This window comes from Bos grunniens, chromosome 11 (assembly GCF_055505025.1).
Source record: "Bos grunniens cultivar Pamir isolate PY7600 chromosome 11, Bosgru_T2T1.0, whole genome shotgun sequence".
Lineage (NCBI taxonomy): Eukaryota > Metazoa > Chordata > Mammalia > Artiodactyla > Bovidae > Bos > Bos grunniens.
This window is the reverse complement of record NC_141175.1, coordinates 9575669-9590302: the sequence shown is the minus strand read 5'-3', so window position 1 is coordinate 9590302 and position 14634 is coordinate 9575669. Positions and strand designations below refer to the sequence as shown.

The 14634-nt window shown below is 60.3% G+C and overlaps 1 protein-coding gene across 2 annotated transcripts in view; it reads right to left on the bottom strand.

Annotated features, from left to right (window-relative positions):
- Positions 1 to 622: 622 nt before the first annotated feature.
- NIBAN2 (niban apoptosis regulator 2) overlaps positions 623 to 14634 on the bottom strand; it is a 52487-nt gene continuing 38475 nt past the window's right edge. For both annotated transcript variants that reach the window (XM_086325061.1, XM_086325062.1), the window contains exons 4-14: positions 14043 to 14148; positions 12729 to 12896; positions 7199 to 7314; positions 6558 to 6662; positions 6305 to 6467; positions 4935 to 5122; positions 4065 to 4220; positions 3549 to 3665; positions 3315 to 3422; positions 3101 to 3212; positions 623 to 2660 (exon numbers count right to left, since the gene is read on the bottom strand). In XM_086325061.1, coding sequence (XP_086181187.1) covers positions 2077 to 2660; positions 3101 to 3212; positions 3315 to 3422; positions 3549 to 3665; positions 4065 to 4220; positions 4935 to 5122; positions 6305 to 6467; positions 6558 to 6662; positions 7199 to 7314; positions 12729 to 12896; positions 14043 to 14148 — 1923 coding nt within the window. In that variant the 3' untranslated portion in view covers positions 623 to 2076. The remainder of the gene's footprint in view (positions 2661 to 3100; positions 3213 to 3314; positions 3423 to 3548; positions 3666 to 4064; positions 4221 to 4934; positions 5123 to 6304; positions 6468 to 6557; positions 6663 to 7198; positions 7315 to 12728; positions 12897 to 14042; positions 14149 to 14634) is intronic.

Below are 14634 nucleotides of genomic sequence, written 5' to 3'. Positions count from 1 at the left end.
TCAACAGCAAAAAACCCTGCTGAGCCTCGGTTTTCTCATCTCCACCCTTGTTGACGGAACTTCGGCCACTGGCCACCGTCCCCCAAGGTGCCCACCCAGCAGGGGCAGCCTGTCCCCACCAGCTGGCGGGGGGGAGGTGTCCCCATGACCCAGAACCTCCGCCCAGGCTCCCCGCCCCTCTGGGCCTGTTTACACACTGGTGTGATGATGGTGCCTGTCCCCCGGAGGTTACCTCGTCCCGCAGGTAACGCGCACAGCCCACGGTAAGTACTCAGGAGTGCTCGCCTTGTGAGCAGGAGTCTTAAGCACTGGCATCACTGTTTGGATCCAGTGTGAGCCCGCCCACCATGGCCATAAAGCAGCTGCCCTCCCCATTGCCTGAGGCTGCCAGAGGCCCACCCTGCACAGACCCCCAGCAGAGGAAGCTGAGCTGCCATCAGGCTAGTCACCTACCTGCTGTGCCCCTCCTCACTGAGCCTCAGTTTTCTCCTCTGGAAAATGGGTTCATAGGAGAACTCTGGTCACGTGTACCTGTAAGCAACGAGCCCCGAAAGTCAAGGCGCACAGGCCCGTCTCCAGCCCAGGTTTCCCACCCAGCCAGCATCACACATGGGCCACTGGCTTTAAATAAAGCACTTTATTGATTAGTAGAAGCTTAAACAGTTTGCATAATATTTTCAATACAATATCTGGGAAGGATGATTGGAAAGTCCCAAGAGAAGGCACCAGAGGAGAGCGTCTTCAGACGGAATGTATTGGTGGAAGAGGTTAGTTTGGCGTTGAGAGTGGGGCTGCGGGGGACTCGAAGGGGGTCCCTGAGCACCAGCCAGCGCCGCACGTCCTGTGGGTCCCAGGCCCTGGCCCAGGAAGCAGATCCAGGGGATGGGAGATGCAGGGCTGGGGGCGGCGGTGAGGACCCTGAAGGAGTAGGTTTCTGCCCTGCCGGCCCTCCCTTCAAAGCAGCAGAAGAGAGGGCCAGGGAAAACCAGGTAGCCCCAGCCCCTGGGGATGACCTCGACTTAACGCTCGCCCTCAGGAACAAGGAGCTGAAGAGGGGGAACAGCAGGGCCATGTGAACAGTCCTGGAGTTGTCAGGGTGGGGTGCGTTAGAGCCCCAGCCTGCCCCAAATGCTCCTGGGGTCCTGGGCGCCACGGCCCCTCCCCCGGCCCCTCCCGAGCCCCACCGATTCCCTCGGGGGACAGCGTGTACCTTGGAAGCAGCCCACGGAGAAGACAGCGTCCACACCCGCCCAGCCCTGCCACTGAGCAGTGTCCCCACCCCCAGCCCAGCCGGACAGAGGGACTCCTAGAGACCAGACCCCAGCAAGTGGAGGTGAGCAGAGCCTCAGCTTCCAGCAACCCCCTAAGTGCACCCCACCTACCCTGCCAGCAGTAGCTCTGCAGAGGTCACCCCCTCCTTCCCTCAGACACATCCTCGCCCCAGACCAGCACGTTCCAGGCCTTTCCTATTCCCACCCCACCTCGAGAGGCAGCCCTCCCCCAGCAACCCCCCAGCACCCCCCAGCCTCAAGACTCCCTCCTTGCATGTCCCTTCACCTGGGGTGCGAGAGCCAGGCCAGAGTCCACTCCAAAACTGGCCTCAGGGGCCCAGAGACAGGCCTCGGCACTCGGGCCTCCTGGTTCTAACAGGGCCCCTCAGGGACGGGAGAAGCCAGGCAGTGGATGCGGCTCTCGCCACCCTCCTTCCGTGGATGGCAAGGCCCACCAGGGGAACAGGCCACAGAGGCAGGCAGGCAGGGAGGGCGGACTCAGGGAGCCAGGGCCGCCGAGTGCTCCCAGCCCCCATCCACTGTGCCCGGTCCCTCTCCCACCAGGAGCAGGAAAGCCACGATCATCCCATAGAAGAGAAAACAGAGCAACCAAGTGTGACCAAACCCATAAAGTGACTCAAGTGGGCCCATCCCCGTCCAGCCCCCTCGGTGCCACGCCAGCCCTGGCCCCGCCCCGCCCCGCCCGGAAGGCACAGATCCCGTGCTCCCCACCCAGAGCGGAGCCAGGGCCCCGGAGGGAGTGGCCCATGTGCTGTGTCCAACAGAGGCTCCGGGGGCGACCGGCCTAGAACTCGGTCTGCACCCCTGCACTGTCCTCGGTGGTGGTGTGGATGGGGGGGCGGCTGCCCGGGCTGGACACCTGCTCGCCGGTCTCCTGGTCGCTGGGCTTGGGAGGCTCGAGGCCCACGAGCTTTTCGGACGGGAGCTGCCGAAGGGGTGAGGCGGGCGGCGAAGTGGCCTCGGGGGCCAGCCCGGGCTGGGGGCTCTCCTGCACGGGGGCCCCGTTGAGCAGGGGGCCAGCCAGCGGGGGGCTCTCGGCCTGCAGATCCCTGGTCAGCAGACCGCGGAGCTCGGTGACGCTGTCCGGGGACGAGGGTGATGGCGGCTCAGGGGCAGCCTCGAAGGGCAGCCCCGCGTCTTCGTCCTGGACCACGGACACCACCTGTTTGGCACGCCGGCGCTTTTCCGAGAGGGGGGCTGCTTCCTGGGCGCCGGGGTCCCCGCCGCCGGCGCCACTGTCCCCATACTCCTCGCCCCAGTCGATGGGCGCGCCCTCGGCCAGCAGGTGCAGGTTGGGGTCGCTGTTGTGCATGACCACGCTGTCCCGGTACAGGTTGTGTTTCCTCTGCACGGCGGCCTCCTTCACGGCTGCGGGACAGAAGTGGGTGACGGGACACTGAGCGGGGGGCTGACGGCCACCAGCATACCCCGCTCCGTGTGACCCACGTCACGATCCCTCGGCCTGAGTGGGCACTGCGACCGGACCAGGCTTCTCCGAGGCCTCAGTGTGGGAAGCAGGGGATGGGACCCTAACCCCCATCACTCCCCTGACACTCCCTAAAGTGCCAAGGACCCTCAACGTAACTAAGGCGTGGGGACAGATGCTGCCCCGGCCCATACCACGAACAGTGGGCCCACCGCAGCCCACGGCCTAAGTCTCCCCTTTGTAGCTTAGCTGACCCCACCAGGAAGCCTCTGGGCGCCCAGCTCCGCCACCCTCCAGCAGCGAGAGTCCTAACAGGGACCACACAGCAGGGCAGCCCCACCCAGCTCTGCAGCCGCCCGCCCCAGGGTCCGGTGGCACTGACCCTGGAGGATGTCCTTCATGACCGTCTGCAGCACCACCTCCTCATACGTGTTCTCCACCAGGATGAACCTGGCAAAGTCCTCGAAGATCAGCTCCTGGAACCGGGACAGCTCCTGCCGGCCGGGGCGGGCGTGGGGCAGAGAAAGGGCAGTCAGGGCTGCGGGTCAGGCTCTGGGTGGGGGGCGGGAGGCAGGTGGGTGTGGAGGGCTGCTCACCGACTTGCAGGTGGGCGCCAGCTTCTTGAGCAGGAATGGGATGGTGATCTGCAGCAGCGCCTCCCGGAAGAAGCGCTTCCGCACAGTGCTGCTGTCGTAGTCGTATTTCTGCCAGGAAAGAGGGGCCGGGGCGTGGGGAGCTCCGGGTCAGGGGGCTCCATCAGCACCCCCGTCTCACCCAGGCCCCTGTCTCCCTCCCGGAGTAGAGGGACAGGGCCTGGCCGAGCAGCTCACCTTCAGCACCCGCTCCAGGATGCGCTGGATGGACTTGCACAGCTCCTCCTTGGTGGGCCCCTTCCCCAGCTCCTGGTGCAGGAGGGTCTCGAAGGTGTACACGGCATTGTCCATTTGCTGGAGGTGGAGCGTACCACAGGGCATGTGAAGGTGTGCCCCCCTGGGGAGGAGGGGTGCCCCCCCTGGGAGGAAGGGATGTCCAGGCACTCAGACACCCCTTCACTAGCTCACTCCTATGCTGAACGTCTAGAGTGCTGGCTCACAGCCAGGCACCAGCACCAGCCCTCCTTGCCCCAGGGGAACAGAGGGTCTGGGCCCTGTGGGAAGGAGTTTAGGGAATTGGGAGGGCTTCCTGGAGGAAGGGGTCTCTGAGACCCAAGAGGTGAGTCTGACTTAGCCAGGTAGACAGAGGGACAGGCATCCAAACAGATCCGAGAGCATGGCCAAGAGATCGGAGCAGGAGAGAACATGCAGGATTGCGGGGAGAGCCAGGGTGCTAGCAAGCCCTGTGCCCACCTCACGCATGTGGATCTGGGCTCGCTGCTTGAACACAGACATGCTGGACACATCAAAACGCTGCTGCAGCCCGTCGAGCCGCAGTGGCTCCATCTTCTCGTAGCAGCTGTGCATCTTGAGGGGGTGGTACGCCAGCTGGGACAGCTTCTCCATGTACTGCAGGGAAGCATGGACACACGACGGACCTGAGCTGGGGCCGCCGGAGGGGCCGGGCAGCCCCCGCAGCCCCTGGGCCCTCTGAGTACAAGCCCCGGGGCTGGCACTGGCACCAGGGAAGGCCATCCGGGGGTGGTGATCACCAGGGAAAGCGCTGGAGGACCTGGGACAGGAAAGACGAGGATCTGCAGGCAGGAGAGGGGTATGGCAGCACAGCGTGTGGAGACAGGCTGGCCTGAGTGCTGGGCAGCCCTGGGCAAATCGCTCACCATCTCTGAGCCTTGGTTTCCTCAGCCTCCAAATCTGGAGATGGGTTTTCATGATCTCCAGGGTCCTTAGTCTATGGTTCTCAAAGTCTATGATTATTATTGTCAGTGGAACTCCTCAGTTTAGGGTGGAGAAGAGGCTAAGATCACAGGGCCAATTCTATCTGCCAGACCTGACGACTATGTGGGGCTCCAGGCAGTTGACTACCCCAACACGGGGTCTGTGGAAGGCCGTTCAACCCGAGAACCAGCTAACTCAGAAGTGAGAGGGGCCGGCTCCATCTGTGAGGGGCACAGAAATGGCACCTGTGGACGTGCCCGGCCCCACGCCTCCTGCAGATCCTCTGTTCACAGGTCATGCCCAGGAGGGAAAGGGCCTGCCCTCATCACAGTGAGGGCCTGATGGGGGCCAGACCAGACCCAAAACCAAGCCCAGGGCCCATCTCACCTCACCCAGCTTGTCGATGCCACCCTCGTTGATGACGTTCAGGTTCATGTCGGTGACTTCCTTGAAGAAGACATCCCGCACTTCTGTGAAGCCCTGGCTTGTGGGAACCATGAGGGCCTCCAGGATGGACGGGATGTAGGGCTGGACGTGGTTCCGGACACAAACCTCCGCCTTGGGGAGGATGGAGGCTGCGCCGAGGGAGCCGGTTAGCGGACGGCACTCCCAGGAGCAACCCCCACTGTCCCAGGTCCCTAGGCTAGAGGCAGGCGGCTGTGTCACTCTTTAGAGAAGACCACTGGTGACAACATGAGCAAAGGGAAGGGTTCTTGAGGAATGGTTAACAGTGGAGCACAGATAACAAGGCATCTTCAGGTCGGATCCTCAAATTCCTGAAACTATGATGTCCAGAGATGAAGAAAATGGCCATGTAAAGGTCTCAAGGTCAGCAGTTTCTCCATTTAGATGGAGGAAGAGAAAACCCACCCTTGGGGGCTGGAGCGGGATCTTGCTCCTTTGTTTTTAAAAAAAATGAAAAACGCTCCAGTGGATTCAAGGAGTCTCTGGGTTGTGCAAACCCTGAGCCCAAATTCTGCTCTGGCTCAGCCTAAACTGTGGACAGGGACAATCTCCAAGAGGTCCCACCAAGGCATTTTCACCCAAGGGTGCTCTGACGTCCCTCCTCCTCCCCTGTCCGGCTAATGCTGCTTGTTCCGCACAATAAATGTCAGCTCAGTGTCCTCGCCAGCTCACGCCGAGTACAACTGGTACAGAGTAACCCTCGGGGAACTAATGACCGCCACAACCATGGCCAGGGGGTGTGTGCTGGGCGCGGCAGTGAGCAAAAGGATCCCACCAGGCTCAGGACAGAAAGGAGGACCACCTGACCCGGGAAAGGACAGGCAGGCTCAACGTGGGCCACCTGAAGTCCAGGTGATGTTGCTAAAATGGCCCGTGATAAATCTCATTGCCCGAAGATGAACAGAAGGCCGGAACCTCCTAACATCACTTAGGTCACCAAGATCTGGGTCTACAGAGACAAAAGCCACCTGGGACTTCCCCAGTGATCCAGTGGTTAAGGCTTCCTGCAGTGGAAGCGCATGTTCGATCCCTGATCAGGGAATGCAGATCCCACTGGCTGTACATGAGGCCAAAGGAAAGAAATAACAGCCATCAAATGACTCACAGGGGTTGGAAGAACAAGGGTCAGATTTAATTCTGGCTTTTAAAAAATAATCAGTGAATCAAGTCATTGCTGTGACATGTACATGGATCCCTGAAAGAGGCAGGAGGGAGGCCTGACCCCCGAGGGTGGGTGGTCCCAGCCCGCCCGCCCACCCCGTGATGCCAACCAGAGCAGGTGGCCCGCCTACCTCGGATCTTGCTGGCCAGGTGCTCCTTGGAGGTGATGATCTGGTCCATGTCGGTGCGGATGACCGCCTCCATGGCCGGCCGGGCCAGCTGCAGTTTGGACAGCACCGCCTCAAAGCGTGCCTTGGCCTGTTCGTACACCATGCGGTACACGGCATCCGAGATCTGTGGGCAGGGCATCGGTGTCGGTGTCCAGCTGGGGGTGCCGGGCAGCCGTGGGCCCCCCACCCCCATTCCTGAGCCCAGACCACCCACCTGGATCCACTGCCGCTGTCGCTCCTGCGGTTTCCCCTTCAGCCGGGGGGCCAGCTCCGCCTTCAGCTCAGGGCCCAGCTCCTCCATCACCAGGTTACTCAAGATCTAGGACCGGGAGGCAGGGGCAGGGTTCGGAGCATGCCCAGCCCCTCTCCACGTTCCGGCAAACCCGGCCACTCAAGCCCCCCTCAAAGCTGCCCTTTGCTCCACGTCCCCACTGCCCTGTCTCCCAAGCATCCTTCCCAGAGGCCCGGATGGTCTGCTTGGCTGTCCTGCAGGATCCAGCAGGGGCCCCAGCTCAGGACCTCTGCACGTGCAGCCTCCCCATCTAGAATACTCCCCCAGCCCTGCTTGCTGGCACACGGAAGTCAAATGTGTTTCTCCTGCTAGACAGAGAGCTCCCTAGGGGCCAGGACTGTGCCCCTCTTATTCTCAGTGGCACCCAGCCCCTAGGCCAGGGTTGGTGCTTGGGTAACAAACTGAACAAAAATAACCACCTGTGTAGCCCACCTCAGCCTCCACCCGTCCGAACCTAAGCTGGTCATCTGGGTCCAAACTGCAGCCAGTGCCCTGGGGCCCGCCGGCGTGCTCAGTCCACCCTCTGGGCCCCGGGTGGACTTCCACAGCCTCCCCGGCCTCACCTGAACCTCGTTCCCACACAGCATCTCCCAGGTGCCGTACAGCTCCTTGGACTGGCGGTACATGCGGATGGCATCCGTGAATGCAGGGCCCTCCACCTTGGAGTCTTCGGGAATCCCTGCCCGGGGAGAGGGATGGAAGGAGGAGGTTGGCAGGATGGCCCCCGCCCCAGGCCCCCACTGCTCTTGCAGTAACAGCGACAGGAGAGGTTGCAGTGACAGTTAACAGCAGTGACAATCCGCCAGCAGCAGCAAGACAACCCTCCTTCGCACCCTCCTCATCTCCTTAAACCCTCCCACCAGTGCAACACGTGGGCAAAGTCGTTGCTTCTGCTTTCACAGATGAAGAAACAGGTTCCAAGGTCAGGCCACTACCAAGGGGCCAAGGCCAGTGAGTGGCAGAGCCAGGACCACTGGGGGAGCCCACCCTCCCCCCACCAGGAGAGGCCTCGAAACACAGCAGAGGGGGTACCAGAGGTGCCCAGAGACCCTTCCTCCATCAGGGGCCTGCACACTCCCCCCATAGAGGGCCAGATGGTAAATGCACGCAGCTTTGCAGGCTGGTGACCTCCGTCCCAGCCATTCCACCTGCTGCTGTAGCAGGAAAGTTAGCGCAGACAGGGTGTGAACGAACAGGCCAATAAAACTGGATTTACTCAGACAGGCGATGGGCCCAATTTGGCTCCCTGGCTGTTATTTGCCAAGCCTTGTGGAAGATCATCGAACCCTAAAGGGCCTCAGTGTTCCCTTCTGAACAGTGGGAACTATGACCAGCCTGACCGCTCACACCCATGGAGGGGCTGCAGGGACCACAGTGTGGACTGGGAAGGCCAGGGCCCGGCTGCAGGCCTGGTGGGCACTCCCTGCGCCAGAAACTGCAGCCCCGACTGGCTCCTGGGGCCCTGGGTCCGCTGTGCCCACCGCTGTGCACCCGGGAGGCTGGGAACACCGTTCCGCTGCCTTTGTTAGAGGAGGTGGCGGTGGGGGCCCAGAGGAGTTTGCCCACCTCCCCCGTGCTGACCAGGGGGTTGCTGAACAAGACGTGGACCTCCGCCTGGGTGCTGGGGAGGCAGGCTGCAGGAAGTTGCAACATCCGACTTTGGGAAGACGTGGTTAAACACCTCAGAGCCTGGCAGGAGGCGGCCCCCTGCCTGGCCTTGTGCCTCTGACCGCTGTGTCCCCAGAGCCAAACAGCAGCCGGGGCCTCTAAAATCCCAGCTCCCACTGTGATGACTATGGAATGAGTCACCCCCACAGAGAAAAAGCCCCTCTCTGGCGTGGAGAGGGCCTCTCCTCCCACCATCCGGGTGACCCAGGAATCACTGCCGTTCAGGGCTGGAGGGGGGGCTCAGCAGTGGACAAACTGGCCTGGAACCCAGCCTGGCAGTGGCAGCTCCCAGGACTGGGATGGGGCCATGAGCATTTCAGAACCTGCACCCAGGAGGGAGTGACGAGGGCAGAGCAGGAGGGTCCCACAGAGCCCTGGGGCGGGTGCTGCTCAGCTGGGCTGGGGGAGGAGGCAGGCTTAATTAAGGAGGGAGACACTGTCTCCCTGAGACCGGGTTTTGCCTAGAAAATCCAGCTGTGTGTTATACACGCAGCCTCTCTCATGCACGGGCACTTGCATTCTGCAGACAGCAAGCTGGGCGTGCTGGGCAGGGGCCGCTTTCCAGGTGGCAGGACGGGCTGGGCATCAGCAAGGAGGCGGGTGACATCCCAGGCTCTGGCCGGTCAGACGTGCAGCCTCAGACCCTCAGGACATCCCTACTCTGCATGCCGAGGGGCTGAGTCAAAAGTGAGGGTGGCCTCTCCTGAGCCCTCCCCCCAAGCCTGGCTGTTGGGGACTGACTCGTGTCCCGACAAAGTACTGCGCTGAAGTCCTGACCCCCAGCTGCTCGGAAAGGGGCCATGTCTGGATGCGGAAACTTAGGTGCATGCGTGTGCATGCTCAGTCACTTTAGTCGTGTCCGACTCTGCGTGACCCCCTGGTCTATAAACCCACCAGGCTCCTCTGCCCATGGGCTTCTACAAGCAAGAATACTGGAGTGGGTTGCCATTTCCTCCTCCAGGGGACCTTCCCGACCCAGGGATTGAACCTGCATCTCTTGCGTCTCCTGCATTGGCAGGAGGGTTCTTTACCACTAGCGCCCCCTGAGAAGCCCAGGACTTAGGTAATTAAGTTAAAAGGAGGGGATTAGGCCGGGCCTTGGTCCGATATGACTGGTGTCCTTATAAGAAGAAATCTGGACAAAGAAACAGGGCACACACAGAGCAGGGACTATGCGATGACCCCAGGAAGACGCTGGCTGCCTCCTAGTCAAGGAGACTCAGAAGAAAACACCCTGCTGACACCTGGATGTGGGGCTTCCAGCGTCCAGAACTGTGCAAAAGCTGACTTCTGCTGTTGAAGCCACCCAGGCTGTTACGGCAGCCCCCGTAGACTGAGGCCGAGACCCCACACGCATTCCCGCACGCAGCTCTCAGAGGGGCCGGTGGCTCACAAGGCCCAGGGAAGCAAAGTCACACAGTCACTAGAGGGTGGCCGCCCCAGGCTGGAACCCGGGCCCACTGGCTCCAGTGAGACCTGGAGGCTTCCCGCCCGCCCGTGGGGTCCTTGGGGTCAGGCTGAGAAAGGAAGCGGCACTCCTCAGTCCCGCAGAGGAGGCGGGGACAGCGGGCAGACAGGAAGAGGCCTTGACCTCGGCACCCCCGGCCCACCCTGAAGCCCAGCTCAGCGCCCCTGCTGCCCCCAGCTGCTCCAGGAATGCAGGATGTGAGGGGGACCCTGGACAAGCTGGCGTCCACCCAGCTTGGCCTCCTCCGGCCCTCCCCACCAACTTCCTGGCAGCCCCCGGAATGAGCAATTCCAGGCCCCACAAATTCCAGACCCAGCCTCCGAGGAAGCTGAGAACTTTCCCACAGTTCTGGGGCGGGGGAGGGGCGGGGGAGGCTCCTCTGAAACCGCCCCATCAGCTCCTGACACCGAGTTGCAGGACGCCCCTGCTCCCCACCCGGCCCCAGCAGCTCTCCCCCGGCCTCCCCGCCTGCCCACAGACCCGCTCAGCCTCCCAGCTGAGCACTCGCTATGTGCCAGGCACAGGGCCAAGAGCTCCCCCCAGGACCCGCCCATTGATTCCTCCCCATAATCTAGCAATCTAGTTGATCACAACCACCATTGTGCATGTGGGGAAATGAATGGCAGCTCTTCTTCCCGCTGGTCGGTCCCCACCCAGCTTGGCCTGGGGTCACCTGGCCAGGTCTGCCATTAGCCTTGGAAACTTGGAGACGGAGGGGCCTGGGCCAGGGACGAAGGGGAGGACGGGAGGAGAAAAGGTACCCCGGGCCAGGCGATCAGAGCCCAGATCACTCCGCCCAGTCCTAGCCCCTCAGCCCCCAGGGACCTGGAAACAGGAGGCCCTTTGTGGATGGCAGGGCTTGGCCTGACCAAAGACCTGGTTCCTGCCGCCCAGCAGATTCCAGCCAGGGCAGAGGCGGCCCTGGAGAGTGGAGAGGACAGAGGACAGGTGAGGTGAGCCAAGTCACCGCACGGCCCACCTCTAGGCGTGGGTGCCCATGGTCTGGCCTCCAAGTGGAGCTGTGCCCGAGGTGCGCCAGCAGCCAGGGAGGGTGGAGCAGAGATGGGTCGGGATGGGGGGTGGAGCGGTGGCCCAGTCACCAGGAGGGAAGTTCAGGGTCTGGGACATGGTTGTTCCTCCCTCGGGGGCAGAAAGCCCCTTGTCCCCCACACCCTCCCACCAAGAGACAATCAAGCCTTTCTGATCAAACTCCTCTGAGCCTCATGAGGCCCTCCAGACCTGACCCCAGTGCCCCGCCAGTCCCATTTCCGGGCACCCCCTCCCAAGTTCAGGGCCTCATGCGTCTTCTTCTGAAGCGCCCCCACGCCAGGCCTCCCTTCATGCTCGCTGTGATCTCTGTCTGGAACACACCTCCCTCTGTTCTAGAATTATGCATCCTTCAGGTCTCAGCTGAACCACTGCCTCCTCAAGGATGCTGCCTTCATCAGCCCCTCCTCCCATACAAGCTCAGCAAACCCCCAGTATATACACACCCTCCAAGCTCCCTGGGTGGCTTCCACCCAGCACCTAGCACAGTCCTGACTCATCACCCCCTGGTGTCCTCGTCTGTTTAACATCTGTCCCCCCTACCCCTAGGCTGCTGGCAGTGAGTGGGGAGGGACCAGGTCTTGCTTCCCTGTTGCACTCTCAGCACCCAGCCAGGCCTGGGTCTGGCTCAGAGAAACACTGAAAGGTTTGTTGAATGAGTAAGTGAGGCGGAAGAGACCTTGTAACTTTATAGACGAGAACGAGGCCCTGAGTGGGAAGTGAAGTTCCTACACTACCAGGCAGGTCAGTGATAAGAAAGAAATGACACCATAAAAAAATCTTTACCAAGAACTGTGAATCTTCCTAAACCCTCTCAGACACAGGAGAAAATACTGTCCCCATTTTACAGAGGCTCCAAGAGGCAAGTTGGTCTCCTAAGATCATGTTGCTGGAAAGTGGCAGAATCAGGGTTTTTATTCTGTGATTCAGGAGCTCAACAACCACATCCCTCGGAAACAATTTCCTATATTTTTTTCTCAGCATCACAGAACAGTCTTCATCAAGGGAGAGGGTTAAGGGCAGCATGACAATGGTTTCCAAAAACCAGAAGGAAAAGTGGTGGTTGGTGGTTCAGTAGCTAAGTCACGTCTGACTCTTTTTAACTCTATAGATTCTCGCCCTTCAGGCTCCTCTGTCCATGGGATTTTCTAGGCAAGAATACTGGAGTGGGTTGTCATTTCCTTCTCCAGGGGATCTTCCCCACCCAGGAATTGAACCTGGGTCTCCTGCATTGCAGGCAGATTCCTTACCAACCAAGCCACCAGGGAAGGTCAACTGAGCCACCAGGGACATTAAGGGCAAAAGGTCCGTCTAGTCAAGGCTATGGTTTTTCCAGTAGTCATGTATGGATGTGAGAGTTGGACTATAAAGAAAGCTGAGCACCGAAGAATTGATGCTTTTGAACTGTGGTGTTGGAGAAGACTCTTGAGAGTTCCTTGAACTGCAAGGAGATCCAACCAGTCCATTCTAAAGGAAATCAGTCCTGAGTGTTCACTGGAAGGACTGATGCTGAAGCTGAAACTCCAGTACTTTGGCCACCTGATGTGAAGAGCTGACTCACTGGAAAAGACCCTGATGCTGGGAAAGACTGAAGGCGGGCGGAGAGGGGGATGACAGGATGAGATGGTTGGATGGCATCACTGACTCAATGGACATAAGTTTGAGTAAACTCCAGGAGTTGGTGATGGACAGGAGGCCTGGCGTGCTGCAGTCCATGGGGTCGCAAAGAGTCGGACACGACTGAGCGACTGAACTGAACTGACCTGACCGTGGTTTCTAAAACCCCAGAAGGAAAAGGAAAACGGCTCATAAAGCAGGGGTGCCACACCACAGTCGGCCACTAGGTGTCACCACTCAGCAACGCACCCGGTAACCCCTCCCAGCTCCCGGGGCCCCAAGGGGCGGCTCACCATTGTTGCAGTGTCGGACACAGTCCTGCAGGACGGCCTGCCACTTGTCCTGCTCGGCTTCCGTCATCATGCAGAAGTAGTAGTGACGCGCCGAAGGATGCCAGAGGATGAGCGGGAACTGCGTGGGGCACTTGAGAATGGGGGCAGAGCCCGATTTCGGTGTGGTCCCTGTGGAGACAGCACCCACTAAGCGGCTGCCCTCTGTGGCTTCCCTTGGCCAGAGAACGGCCAGCAGCTGACCCCTCGCCCTGCCCCTCCGGGTCCAGAGAGGGCTGGAGTCCGTGGGGAGGCCGCTTCTCTCAGGCTCCACAGCTTGGCTAAGAGAAGGCCTGCCCCCACTGCCCCACCGGCAGCAATTCTTAGCATTGGTAATGCATCCACCTCCCTGGGGTCAAGTTCTAAACTCTATGCAGGAGGCACAAATAACACAGGGCTGGAGCCCTCAGGGTCAAGGGCCAAGCATTACTGTCTTGGGTTTCCCTTCAAATTTCAGCTGCAGAAGCCAAAGGGTGGCTTAAATGTCCAAAGTAGGAGGGAGGCGTGGGGGCAGGGGATACAGAATAAATAAAAGGGGTTTTTTTTCTCTCTGTTTTGTCTGCATGGATATTCGAGATCCACAGAGATAAGTGGTCCTGGGCTGTGACCTGGTCACTCCTGTTAATAACAGGACAATGGCAGTTCTTATTTGGGTCCTGGCTCTGGGTCCCTGTGCTAGGCTCACCACACACACAGCACCTCGTGGGGTCTCCACAACACCCCAAGGTCAGCCCTCCCAGTGCAGGGGCTGGAATCCAGGAAAACCAGACTCTAGCTGAGTCCTCGATCACCAAGTCCCACACAGGGGCATCTCACTACCCCTTGGTCTCCTTGGGATCAGCTAAGAGGTGGACGTGATCCCACAAAGCTTCTGGGTGTCTCTGATGGAGTGGGGTCACCTAGGATGGCTCCCCACAAATGCAGCGTTGACTTGGCAGCTTACAAAGTGGGGCACCTGGATCATCTTCTCCGGGAACCTCTCAGGGACCCAGGGAAGGGACAGGGTACAGAGTAAGCCCCCTGCACAGCTGTGATCACCAGGCTCAGGAAGTGGGGGCTGGGTGGGACTCACACTGGCGTGGCCCCAATTCCCTGGGTGACTTCAGGCAAATCCCTCTCAGGCGCCCCCCCCTTGGAGGTTCAGGTTGTGCTGGGCACTTGCCACAGCTCTAGCCCAGCTGCTCTTCCTGCAAACATGGAGTTCCAGAACCAGGGATGCCCCCCACACTCTATGGCCAAATCCCTGGGCACTTGGCCTGGGATGGATGGTCCCTTTACCTGGTAAAGAGTTGCCAACGAGTTCCAGGTACTGGTCCAAGGAGGTGAGGATTTTGTAGCCCGCACTGTTGATGACAGCTCGGGGTGGGATCTGCCGCTCATAAGCCTGAGGAGGGGGCAAGAGAGATGGTGGAGGCAGCTACAGGTATGGCCAAGCCCAAACCCCATGTCTCTACCCGGCCCCAGGGCCCCACTCAGTGTTCCCTGCCCAAGACAGGGAGGAGGAGGAGGAGGAGGAGGAGAGGAAGAGAAGAGAGAGATGGAGTTTGATCATTATTGTGACTAGAGGCAACATGGTGTCCTGAGCAGGACCCAGGCTCAGGGCTCAAATCCTAGCTTCACTAAGTACTACGTGTGTGATGTCAAGGATAACACCTCCTGTGCTTTAGTTTGGGCGTCCCTGGTGGCTCAGCGATAAAGAATCCACCTGCCAATGCAGGAGACACCGGTTCAATCCCTGGGTCAGGAAGATTCCCCTGGAGAAGGAAATGGCAACCCACTCCAGTATTCCTGCCTGGAGAATCCCATGGACAGAGGAGCCTGGTGGGCTATGCACCACTTAGCAACTAAGTAACAGCAACATGCTTTAGCT